This window comes from Equus caballus, chromosome 3, assembly GCF_041296265.1.
Source record: "Equus caballus isolate H_3958 breed thoroughbred chromosome 3, TB-T2T, whole genome shotgun sequence".
In the NCBI taxonomy this organism is placed as follows: Eukaryota; Metazoa; Chordata; class Mammalia; order Perissodactyla; family Equidae; genus Equus; species Equus caballus.
The window spans coordinates 86,875,828-86,889,177 of NC_091686.1; the positions used below are offsets into that span (position 1 = coordinate 86,875,828).

General features: G+C 41.9%; 1 protein-coding gene and 1 long non-coding RNA gene across 5 annotated transcripts in view; one reads left to right on the forward strand and one right to left on the reverse strand.

Annotated features, from left to right (window-relative positions):
* Positions 1-4,494: 4,494 nt before the first annotated feature.
* The window catches only part of LOC138923479 (uncharacterized), a 51,522-nt gene continuing 42,666 nt past the window's right edge, over positions 4,495-13,350 (reverse strand). Inside the window, exon 3 of the long non-coding RNA XR_011437134.1 lies at positions 4,495-4,901. This is a non-coding gene — a long non-coding RNA (uncharacterized lncRNA). The remainder of the gene's footprint in view (positions 4,902-13,350) is intronic.
* Positions 8,515-13,350, forward strand: part of NFXL1 (nuclear transcription factor, X-box binding like 1) — a 55,972-nt gene continuing 51,136 nt past the window's right edge. The window contains exons 1-3 of one of the 4 annotated variants that reach the window (XM_023638137.2): positions 8,515-8,887; positions 9,292-9,537; positions 11,987-12,160. In XM_023638137.2, the coding sequence (XP_023493905.1) occupies positions 9,294-9,537; positions 11,987-12,160 (418 nt within the window). In that variant the 5' untranslated portion in view covers positions 8,515-8,887; positions 9,292-9,293. Of the gene's footprint in view, positions 8,951-9,291; positions 9,538-11,983; positions 12,161-13,350 lie in introns of all 4 variants that reach the window. The other 3 variants (XM_023638134.2, XM_023638135.2, XM_023638133.2) reach the window with 3 other exon arrangements.

Sequence of the window (13,350 nt, forward strand, 5' to 3'; positions counted from 1 at the left end):
TTAGTTCCTTAGTTTGAAAAAAATACTGATAATTAATAAATCTACATTACAAGTATTTCCATTGCTCCCTTCAGATATAATTTCAAAATGCTCAAAGAGCACAAAAGATATAAAACTCCCAAAGAAGCATATCAGTAAGGTAACATGACATTTGCTTTGATTATATACCTTTTATTTTTATGTTTAAAATAATTGGGCATTTGAACTCATTGATTAAAGAGAGGCGATTCTTTCATGATAGAAAAATGACATGTTTTTTTTTTTTTTTTACTGTACTGAAATAATGGATATTGTTTCCCTTTTTAGAAATTCTTTATTGAGATTTTGGTGCTAAATTCCTTAATATAGACCTCTTGATTTAACACCACTGACCTAGTCTCATTTCTATCTTTCCTTTTTTTTTTTCTGTGTTTTGAGGAAGACTGGCCCTGAGCTAACAGCCATGCCCATCTTCCTCTACTTTACATGTGGGATGCCTGCCACAGCATGTGTAGGTCCACACCGGGGATCTGAACTGGTGAACCCTGGGCCGCTGAAGCAGAATGTGCGAACTTAACCCCTGCGCCACTGGGCCGGTGCCCCCCACCACTTTCTTTTTAAAGATTGGCACCTGAGCTAACATCTGTTGCCAATCATTTTTTTTTCTTCTTCTCCTCAAAGCCCCCTAGTACATAGTTGTGTATTCTAGTTGTATGTCCTTCTGGCTCTGCTATGTGGGATGCCACCTCAGCATGGCTTGATGAGGGGTGCTAAGTCTGCGCCCAGGATCCAAACCAGTGAAACCCCGGGCCACCCAAGCGGAGCACGCAAACTTAACCACTCGGTCATGGGGCTGGCCCCCTATTTTTTTCCTTGCAAGGGGGCCTGCTCCCCTGGCCTCCATGCCAAACCAGCAAGGCTTTGCTTAAAGGCAGCTCAGAGAGGGTGGTCAAAAATAACTCACAAAAAATATACAAATACATAATATAGATTAACTACATTTCAAACACTTACCTACAATCAAATATAGTACGTCATGAATATTGGCAACGTGGATTAATCATTGGCCCCCTGAGCCCAGTTAAGATCTCTCTCTTCAAATTCTATGATCCTCTCAAACTTTAAATTGTATATAAGATTTAGAACAGACATTATGCAGTAAAAGATAAAGATAAACAGATTCTCGATGTATTGATCCTGATGGGACTGGTCGTACTTAACATGTTTAAACACGATCATAAAACCAGTGGATGAGCCTCAGTATAGAGAAGTTCCACTGGGGGTAAAATAATTCCAATTATAATTTTAAGATGATTGCATCTAAGCAATCAAATGCGGAAAAGGCCTAGATAAGGAGCTTGTAATGTTTTATAGCTTGTAACGTTCCCAGTGAGGATTTACAAAAAGATCACAAAAAGACTATGTGTCATTAGGAAGTTTTAAGAAGAAACTTTCTTGCCTTTGTGGAAAATCATGAGGCATCCTAACTTAGAAACTTGTCCGAACTTCTGTTTAGTGAACCCTGAATATATTTCACTAGAGGTGGATGAGCTCTTAAGAATGACTAAAAGGGTGACGTGTGAATAAATGGCCATAGGGGAAGGAGCATGGGACTCTAGTCCAGAGAGACAAAGCTGACAGAATTTCTTATGCTTAAAAAAACCCCAAACAACAACAAGCAAAGAAACCTAGATGATCATTAAGAGAATGGAAAGACTTACCACTGACTAATTCGTCTGATACTCCATCTGTAAAGTTCCCTGGGAAACTGAAAATTCCCAGACCTATCTTTGACGACTAAGAGAAAAGGAACATCTAATCTCACTGTGGAAAGACACCTTAAAGCTCATCTAGCTCTGAAGCCAAATGTGAGAAATGGAGCGATCCAGGAGCCCCTGACTTTGTTTTACTGTTTGGACTTTCCTGAGTGTTTGCTGCACTTTTAAGACACACTACAGACAACATGGTACAAAAACTGTTCTCACTGGGAGCAAATGATTCTTAAAAGCGAATATTCAGCAAAGTTTTGAAGAAAAGAAAAAAATATTATTTCTGAGCAGAGAGGACAGGTGCAATAATGAGAGTAGCTGTTTCTAGGGCAGTCTGTTCCAACTTCCTTGATTATGACCCACAGTAAATGACCCATATAAAATGCATTTTGTGTGACCCAGAAAGCACACAGCTGTAACAAACCTTTCAGAAAAGAATACTTACCCTTATAACATGCAATGCACTCAGGAACTTCCTTTTTTATCTATTCTATTTTAGTTCTTTTGAAAAAATGCTTGTTGCAAACTACTAAATTGATTTAATGATTAATTAATGGGTCACTACTGGAAATTTGTAAAGAAAGCTCTTTTCCAGAGAAGGGTAAGTAGAATTGCCTAGAAGAGGAAAGAGTTCACGTTAGCCTAGGCAGAGCTGAGGGAAATCATGTAATGGGAAAGGGGAGGGGAAAATACACAAAAGTGGAGGTTGTGGCAGTCTTTTCATATGAAACATCAGGACGATAACTCCTCACAGTGCTTTTGTGGGAATGAAACACAGCTTATTTAGAGTGGTTGCTTGTTATTTCTTGAGATCATAAAGTACTGGTGAATTATTCCACTCCCAGCCAGTTATATCTTTTTTGTGTGTGTTAGGAAGACTGGCCCTGAGCTAACATCTGTTACCAATCTTCTTCTTTTTTAATTGAGGAAGATTGTCACTGAGCTAACATCTGTGGCAATCTTCCTCTATTTTTTGTATATGGGACACCACCACAGTCTGACCTGAGGAGCGGTGTGCAGGTCTGCACCTGGGATCAGAACCAGTGAAGGCTGGGCCGCCAAAGTGGAGTGTGAACTTAATCGCTATGACACCGGGCCAGTCCCTATCTTCTTCTTTTTTAAAGTGATATCTGAATGTCAATCCCACTTTGAGGGGCTTAGAGAATTTTCTTTCAACACATTCAGAAAATACTGAATCTTTTACTAGATTGCAGGTGAATGGCAAGCATATTTTTACAAGGTGCGTTGAGTTTACTTGAACTAGAATTTCCCAGATTTTTTTTCTCTTCAAGAGGAAAACACAGTAATTGTGAAAATGAATGCACCTAATAACTTTAGGAGCCTTAGACACTGTTTGGGGGCAGGATCAGTCTATAGCAGGAACTAATAGGTTTCTAGTGTCACGGTTTTGAAGCAAACCCTGGAAAAATAAACACAACAGAATAATCCAATAACAATCCTAGAAAGCATCTTCAGATGTCAGGTTAACTACTGCTGAGCTCACCTGATTAATACCCAACAAAATGATGTCTAATCGATTGCAAAGATCTCCAGGAATTGAAAATTTATCACCCCCTTTAGCTAGTGATTCTATTCTCTGACAACCATCTCATTTCCTCTGAATTTTTTTTTTTTTTTTGAGGAAGATTAGCCCTGAGCTAACATCGGTGCCCATCTTCCTCTACTTTATGTGTGGGATGCCTACCACAGCATGGCTTTTGCCAAGTGGTGCCACTTCCGCACCCGGGATCCGAACCAGCGAACCCCGGGCTGCCGAGAAGCGGAACGTGTGAACTTAACCGCTGCACCACCAGGCCGGCCCCTCCTCTGAATTAAAAAAAAAACTCTTTTAATGACATTTGATTACAGGTTTATATTATAAAATTTATTGAAATTGAATCATTGCCTTTCTTTCCTCCACAAAACTGGATTATTTGTACTTTGTATTAGTCTAGCAGTTGGTTCATCTGCAAACAGAAGCGAATAGTGGCTTAGTAGAATTCAGGAACTGTGTTTTAAACATGATAGATCTATATTTACTACTCATGCTGACGTCCAGATGTAGGCAGACCAGGACTGCCATGACATTTTGCTCAATGAAGTCCTCGGGGATACAAGCTCCTTCTATGTGGATGCTTCAACCAGTCTGGCCTCCATTCCCTAGGCGTCCTCTCCTAAGATCACTTCATGGTCTGAGATGGCTAATCCAGCTCCTGCCGTCCCATTCACACCTTAGGCATTGGGAAAGAGAAAGGCAGGAAGAAGGAGATCCTGTCTCCCTTCAGGACACTTTCCAGAAGTCACACAACCCACTTCCACCTACATCTCACTGAGAAAAACTTACAGTGTGGTGCTGGGCTACACTCAGCAGCAAAAGAGGCTGGAACAATATGGTGTTTACTATAGGATAAATAATATATATGAGATATACATAATGCCCATAATATTAGGATAACATACATAGTATATCCAATATATAATAATACTGAAGCTGGGTCCCTGAGGCTTACAGTAAATATTCAATAAGATTAGCTTTCGACCTTGTTATGAAAAGAAGTTAATCTTGGCAATTAGCTGTTTTCCTGTTTAACCTGAGGAGTAACTCAAGGGTCACAAGGATTTATGAGCTTGTTTTACAGAAGATAAGAATGGCTTCAAGGATCACTAGATTACCAGCCCCTCGTGATACTGAACCTGAAGTGAGTTCGCTCACCTGTTATGCAGCAAGCCAATCTCTGACACCGGGTGTGGTGGAAGAAAGTAGAAATTTTATTATTGCACAGTGCTGAGCAAGCAGAGAGGGCAGCTAACGTTGAAATCCCAAACTCCCCGAAAAGCTCAAAGGAAGGGTTTTTACTTGGGGTTTTAGGTAGGGGAGGGGGTTCATATGGCCTTGTTGGTTGGAGCTTTCCCAGCAGCCTGTATGTCCGTGGCAGGGAGGAGATAGTGAATGCAGGTGCTTGTCCTTGGTGGTGTCTGTGTCCATGGAGGATAGTGGATTCTGGAGCCAGGAAGCCAGGGAGTAAGCAGGGAATGAGTGCTTTGGTTTTAACCCCATATATGCTGGGTTTAATGTAGGGAAACTGATATCAGGGTCAGTAGGTATCACTAGCTGCCACCAATGCCCAGAAGTCAGATTGCCCAGGGGCTTATCTGGAATGAAAGAAACACGGATTACCCTTTTGTTTCTCTGAACCTCCTCCTGCCACACCCCTTAGCTCTATAAACCCCCCTGCCTTCTTCTCTTAAGGCAGATTTGAGAGAATCCATGCTCCTGCTTTCTCATCTTGGCCAATTTGAATAAACCTTTCTCTGTCTCCCAGCACTGATGTCTCAGTGTTTGCTTACTGCACATCAGGCACACGAACTTGAGATTAAGAGGTTCGGTACCAATATTAACATAAAAAATATATATTTATACATAATATATTCTATTATAATATACTAAAGTCTAGCAGAAATATCTGTCTTCTTTCTTTAGAAATAAACCCCCTGGATTTATATATATGTCCCATGTACTTTAATTATTGCTCTATTTCCAGTGCCTAGAAAGTGTCTTGGGCATAATAGAGACATAATTATAAATAGTTGTTGAGGGGCCGGCCCAGTGGCACAGCAGTTAAGTGCACACATTCCGCTTCGGCAGCCCAGGGTTCGCTGGTTCAGATCCTGGGTGTGGACAAGGCATTGCTTGGCAAGCCATGCTGTGGTAGGCGTCCCACATATAAAGTAGAGGAAGATGGACACGGATGTTAGCTCAGGGCCAGTCTTCCTCAGCAAAAAGAGGAGGATTGGCAGCAGATGTTAGCTCAACGCTAATCTTCCTCAAAAAAAATAAAAAGAAAAAAATTTAAATAAATAGTTGTTGAATGGATTAATGAATGCATGAATTTTCCAACCAATCCTGGGAAGATAAAACTCAGAGCTCAAATTAAGTTAAAGACTATGATTACTGAAATGTGATTATTTGCACATCTAAGTTTGTAGACTGAGTCACAGAGACTATAGTTTGATTCTAGGTAGCCATTCTCCCACAAGGCCCTTCCCAGCTCAAATTTCATTATTATTTTTACATTAATTTTCCTGAAAAACCTTGATTTATGATGTTACCTCCTTTCCCTTGTACCTCATAGTAGCTACTTACTGTCAACATTGAGATCAACATTTTCTACTTCTATTTTCAAGGCCTCTTCAACCCTGTTTATCACCTTTGCCTTGGGATTCAACAGAATTTTCTCTTTTCTGGTTCAAATATGTGCCATGTTTATTTTCACTTCTAAGCTTTGGCTCATGCAGCCTCTACGGCTTGGAACACCTCCTTCCACCCCATTCAAATATTACTCCACCCTTAACAATTTTCTCAGTTCTCAGCATCTTCATGAGCCTCTTCATCCCTATCCTGGTACTTTAGTTAGTGAACTCTTCTCATCTCTGACTATGAATGTCCGGCACCTGACAGTGTTGGGTATTTGTTAGACTCAGCTACAGATTGACGGATAGATTATTCAGTGGAATATTTGAAAACAGTTTACATTAAATATGAATAAATGTTTGGTTGACTTTGTCTCTGTTGTGAAGGTTTTCCTGAAAAAAGTAAAATGATATCCCAGTTAAAAAAATTTCTCTTTTTCATTCTCATGAAATTTGCATCATACAATACCATTTTTATCATTCAATTCTGAATATTACTAAGTAAAACAAAAAAGGAATCAGTCTCCTAAAGTTACATGCATTTTAACCTGGCTAGGAAAATCATTCTGATTGTTTAATTTTTCTAGTTCTCCTCTGCCCCACATATGGCAGAACATCATTTTTACTTATTTTGGCTGGTATATTTTACACTTTATGTTGTATCCTTTATTTTACTTAACACTTTTTCCTTTTTTTTTAGTTGCAGTCTGAGCGGGTCATACCCAGTATGCCAACTGACATATAAAATGTTTATAGCGCCTTTATCAGTCTGGGTCAAATCAGGAATAGAAACCACACAGGGGTTTAGTTTAACAAAGAATTACTAAGCTCTCATAAAGGAATGACGATGAGGAAACAGTATATGCTACTCTAGGACTGAGGGACAGTACTCAAGGAAGGACAAACTTGGAAGGGTTCCCCTCCCCAAGGCTGGGGTTCAGATCTTATCGGAGAAGGTGAAGTTCAGCCCACTGGAGAGCAGATAACCTTACTGGTTCCTTCTGGCCGCAGCTGTTCTGCAGTCTCTCTTGAGTGGGGTGGGCGTGCAGAGGGAATGGGGCTGAGGCACAGGTGAGCTGAGCCTGGGTCTGCAGAGGGAGTGATGGCAGATGCAAGGGGCGGGGGTCAGGAAACAAGTAAGGGGCATCTCAAGACACCAGTGTGAGCAGGCGGCCTTCGGACCAGTTTCCATTTTGAGAAGGCTGCTGGGAAGGGTGAGGCCAGGCAGGGCCGAGGCTGCAAGTTCGCTGACCCGCTGTGAACCAGCGGGAAATACCAGAACAGGGTCTTTCTTTCAGTGTCTCTCCAGCGCCCTCTGCTGAGAAAACTTCACATTGTGCTATCCGTGGAGATCTTTAAAGAAGTCCTATCCACTATCACAGAGAATATAGTGAAGGGTGAATTGGACCTGAGAGGCAATAAGTTGATAACTGGCACAGTGTTTACCTAAGTACAGATTTATTTGTCAAGGATAGATGTAATTGGGGAGTTGTGTATGGATATTCTAGCAAAAAGAATTCATATCAAGAGGTTACGTCAGTAATGGATAAAAACAATTAAATCATTTTTCAAATGACTGAACAATAGAGGTATTCAGATATCTTTTTTCTATATTTTATTTTAGAATTCTTTTCAAAATTGAGGTGTATCATACATATAGTAAATTGCACAAGTCATAAACGTGTAATTGTTGAGTTTTTACATATGTACACACAAGTGAAACTACTACCCAGATCAAGATTTCTCATGTTCTCCGCCCCCCTTTTTTTTTGGATGAGGAAGATTCACCCTGAACTAACACCCATGCCAATCTTCCTGAATTTTGTACGTGGGATACCTCCACAGCATGACTGATGAGGAGAGTAGGTCCTGCCCAGGATCCTAACCTGCAAACTCCGGGCTGACCAAGCCACGGGCGGAACTTTAACCACTTGGCCACGCCCTCCGCCTCCCCATGTTCCCTTTTGATAAACACAAAGAACTCTTGTTTTCCTCAAATACTGTCTGAAATTTCAAAGTAGAAATAGCAGCAGTGGTAACTTTTGAAAACACATTCTCAATTTACTGATATATATTAGCTCTCTATTACAAAACTTTACTACGATACTATCATAAATGCTCATTCAGAGAACACATAAGATTCTTTCCGATTCCAAAGTAGTATGATTCCTGATTCCCAAGGTGAAGGGTTGTATAAGCATTGTGTAGTCCCAAACACGATGACTATATTTCTCAATCCCAGACAGATTCCCACAGTTTTGAAATTTCTCTCTCTATATCTAGGTCCCTTATTGGAAAACTCAGCGAAGTGAGACGATTTAGGTCTTGGCTCTCAACTACTTTCCTTAATAAAATCTACTTTAGGGAGCTGTCGTGAGGGTAAAAATCGGCCTGCTTCAGTACAAGCATATTGTAAACTATAAAGGACTATGATAATAACAGGCGTTAGATTTATCTTCTACATTGCTTTAGCAAACCAGAAAGGGCGCTTTCTCCATCCAATTTTCCGCAACAGTATCCCAGCTTTCCCTCCCTCTTCCCCGACCCCGAAGCGTTTTCACTTTCCCGTCAGTGAGACTCCTCCTGCCACCTGAAAGCCCGAAGGCGAGGCTAGAGATGGCAGGCAGTCAATTATGGCCCTCCGCACAGAATCCTGATACCCAGCTTGGTTTAAGGTAGCCGCAGGAAACCAGAAGCACCCTCCGACATCAACAACGCTGCTGGGGCGACTCACCTTCCGCCCACTTGCGCCCTCTCTGGGCGCCGACCTCGCCTGAGCCCCAGAGCACGCCGGGAACTGTAGTTTCCGAAGGCCCGACGCAGTCAACTCACGCGCCCGGAGCCCCTCCCCCATTCCCGGATAAGGAAGCGGCCAGCGGTGCCACGCATTCTGCGGGCGGTGGACGGGGGTTTCTGGGAGTTGTAGTCGCTGGGGGCGGGCGCCGTCGGTAAGGAGACGTAGCTTTCCGTAGGGTCCGCTACTGCAGTTGGTTCCCGGCGGGGGCTGCCGGGTCAGTCTGCAGCTCTTCCCCCACCGCGGTCCCCCTGAGGCTGAGGAGGCGGTTAGCGTCTCCCCGGCTCTCCCTCTCCGGTTCCTTGGATGCTCCTTGCCCCGCAGTTCATTTCTCTGCCCAGTCCTCTCCCTCTCCCTCTCCGTCCATCTCCAGCGTCCGGACTTAGAGGGGACTCGCCCTCCGGGAGCGTAGGGCCGCGACCTGCTCAAACTCGGTCCCTGCCCTGCGGAGACCTTCCTGGTTCGGCCCTCCGACGGGCTTCCCCCACCGCCCCTCTCCCCTGCCTCGGCGCCCCTGCGCTCACGCTCCTTCCACTCCTTTTTTTTTTCCTTCTACAGGGATGGAAGCCTCCTGGCGCCAGGTGGCCGGTGGCCGAGGCCGAGCCCGAGGACGGGCCACCGCGGCCCCCTCCTCGGGAAATGGAGTCCATCTCCGCGGCGCCGGAGGAGGGCGAGAGAAGGGGTCGGTGGGCGCTGCAGGTCCTGGCCCCAGCCCCGGAGGAGCGGCGACCGCCGCGGCTGCAGGTAGCTCCGCCCGGCGCAGCCCCTCGGGACCTGGAGCCCCGCAGCCTTCCGCGGCCAATGGTGAGAATGGCTCCCGTCCTCGCTCTCACCTGCGTGCTCACCAAGGCGCTTGCCGGGCAGAGCTGCCTCCGCCCTTGCTCTCACTCACTTTTCTTCTCCTTCGGGAGTTTATCACGGGCCCCATTTCTCGCACGTTTCACGCAGCTCCTCTTTTCGGCATTCTAGGCAGATTCCCATCACACCTCTTTCATTTTAATTTTACTTGGTATTGATCTTTGTTACTTCTCAGTCTAGTCTTCTGCCTTTCCCTCTTTTTGCCTACTAAATCCCTAAACCAAAAGTTGCCAATTGTGGCCCGGGGGTCTGATTTAGCCTATAATTTGGTTTGGTTAACACAATCCTTTGTCTGAATTGGTTGCCTGCGATTTTTTTGTTTCTTTTTAAAATCTGATAAAAATCTGGTGAGCAACTTTCCTTGTAAAAGATCTTGCGGCTTTAGTACTTTTGTGCGTGACAACGGTCGGCTGGACTGAGGCGCAGAAATCCCCTTTAGATTGGGTTTAGGCACTCCATTTCGCATTCTCTCTCCTACTTCTGGGACCAGTTGTCATTTTGCATCTTTACCTGATTGCCTTATTTTAGTGACTTTAATTGTCTATGCCCTGTAAGCGCTTGAGCTTGTGGTGTGGTTCCTATTCACAAATTTCACGTCCTTTCCTGGATGTAGCTGGTGTGGCCTCCTCCCGCCTGTCAATATCCTTCATCCAAGGCTGTGTGTAGTGGAGCCTAGGAGCACACAGACAGCTCTTAGTTGTCCATACTCATGGAGGAGTACATGAGGCCAAGGGGATAATCCTCGCAATCATTGTATTTTTGTTTTTGGAGTATATTTTTCAGAATATATTTTTTGGGGGAAGGAGCAAATTAAGCTTCCAGGTGTTTTCTCCTAAGCTAATTTTAAAGTTAGGTGGTATTCTTTTAGCTTGCAGTTACTGAGTTTATGTTATGGTGGTGGTAAGGTGTGCAAGTTGGAGACCTGTGAACAGTTTTGGTAGACTTTCTTGGGTTTTGTGCATAATAGAAAAGCAACCATCCTTCACCTAGATAATTGAGATTTGATTGTAAGAAATAATATGTGGGATGGTTGCTTTGTCAGTTTTCCTTAAGATGCTCTTATGTGGGTACATTGATCAGTTTATGAATGTTTTTTATTATATACGTCTAATTCAGCCATTTAAAAAGTGTATCCTTGAGCGCTAGTTTCCCAAATTAATGACGTTTATTATCTCTCTTACTGTATAAGTTTTGAGTCACATCTTATAGCCATTACTTTTCTCCTGATACTCAAAGATTCCTATGTAGGCACTGTACATTTTCCTCCACTTTTACTTGAAATACTACATAATCTCCAACCAAACTGGCTGCAACAAGAAAAGGAAAACATTTCATGAGGGAAATAAAAGATAAATTATCATTAAGTACAAATACACCACCTGAGATAAGAAACTTTATCTCGGTAATGGCTCATCAGTTTCAAGCATAAAGTGAATTTTAATTTAGTAAATTTAAAATCCTCTCAATATGGGCACTAATGAATTCAGATCAGTTCAGTGTGTTTGTGGTTCCTTTCTTAAACTATAGTTATTGTCCATAAGAGTTCATTAACACCGACTTAGTGCTTGAAGAAAATTCCCATGCTCCTGGCTCTTGAGGAGTTTGAAGTCTCATTGGGAATGTGCTATGAAATAATCTGATTCTTTTTCCGTTATTATTTAACCAAGGAACAAAATGAGAAGGACAGACAGTGCTAAAGAGCATAGTGGAAGAACTACCCAGAGCTTAGTTAACATTTCTTTTGAGAATGAATTTGTTATGAGAAGCACATTGTCCATGTGAGCAACATTTTGTGTGGATTAACATTGAATATGTATGTTTTGTGACCACGTTTTAATAAAGGCAGGAAGTCCTTGAGCTTTCTTAGAAGCAGGTTATAAACATAGTGGGTGTACGTGAATATTGTTTGTGCAGTCTTTGGTGGGCCAAGCCAGGCTGGGCTGTAGTTTGGAGGAAGGTGGTTTGAAAAAGCACGGGCCTCCACTGATTCGGAGGTGTTCTCTGCGGGCTTGTTTCCCACCCATCACTGTGTACAATTTACTGTTAAACATCCTATTGTAATTTTTGTTAATGTCCTTATTTTGAGGTTGATCACTAGTTTTTTGATACTTTTATCATACCTTTCTAATTTTCTTCATTGATTTGTTAGTCACTCTGTTTCTAAAACAATTTGCCGTGTTTAGCAGGCTATTTAACCAAAGTGAAAGATTTTATTGTGGTATTGTTTTTTAGTTGTGTAGCAAGAAATTTGAAAATACGTTTTTTCATGGTAGTAAAATAGAATGCTCCAAAGGTGACTTTTAAGTCTGTATTTTAAAGCAGTGTGTTGGTACATCATGCCTTGCTTTTTGAGAGATTGGTGGAAATGAAGCTCAATGTTTTTTCTTTTAAGCAGAGCTCATGTCTCAAAGGAAATTTGAGGAGATCAAGAAGGCTAATCAAGCTGCAGCCAAAAAACTTGTTGAAGAACACTTTAGCTCTTCCTCTGAAGAAGAAGGAGATGAAGATTTTGAGGGAAAACAGGGGAAAATAGTTGCAAATACGTTTATAACCTACACTACTCAGACAGGTACTGTATGGTCTTGTAAATTTTAACTTTTTTGACATCAATGAAAATATATTCCTGACTTTTTAAAAACACCCTTACTCTCTATGGAATAGTTTTTGCATCATAAAAATGAACATTTTTGTGTTATAGAGTTGAACTTTAGTACATTTTACTATTTGAGTTATATGTGGTATAACACTAATCTTTCTGTAAAGCAAATAGAATAGCAGTGTCTCTCAGCCTTAGAAGTTCTCCTGTGTGTTTAATTGGCGTTCCGTTAGAGAGCTGGGAGGGGGGTGCCAGAACTCCCTGTGACATGAGTGGGGTCAAGTCATTCTGCTTATGATTTGATTGGACTTGAGGACTTTGAATACTTCTTTAAATCTCTTCTTCATTTTTCTCTCTTTTACATCATGGTAAATGCATCTTGAAGTCAATTTCATTTTTTGGCTTTATTCCTTTATTTTATATCTTACAACTTCTGATTTTCATTCTTTTTTTTTTTTTAATGAAATCTTCTCAGGTTTGACATGTACCATCATATTATATGTTGTATATAATTGTATGTTGTGTATATTTGGGTTACTCTTAAAGTCACATATTTTTACGAGAGGGAGGGTCAAAGTGACGCTGCTGTGAAGGATTTGGTACTCAGTGTAAAAATAGATTATTTTATAAATATAAATGCTTTTACACTTTCCACATTTTATACTTAAAGTCATTAATTAGAAACATGCTTGCATGTATTATCAACATTAGTTAGTTGCCTGAGTATGTTGATGGCACATCGTCAAGTGGCTTTCCAAGGAGTTTACCATATCTACTGAGGAATCAAGATGAGGAAGCTTGACTAAGAAATCTGACTCAGCCAGGTAAAACTTGATAAATTAGGGTTTTCAGCTTTCTTGCTTCTAGAGGACTTCATAGAAAGTAACCTTAAGAAGTTTCCTGCCTTCAGGAGGACCTCACTTAAGCCACTCTATAGACAGGTTTTATTTTTTTTAAAGATTGGCCCTGAGCTAACATCTGTTGCCAGTCTGTTTTGTTTTCCTCCTCCCTGCGAAGCCCTCCAGTACATAGTTGTATATTCTTGTCGTAGGTTCTCCTAGTTCTACTATGTGGGATGCCACCTCAGCATGGCTTGGTGAGTGGTGCTAGGTCCCTGAGACAGGTTTTATTTTTAAATAGGAAATTTAGTGATGTAACACAGT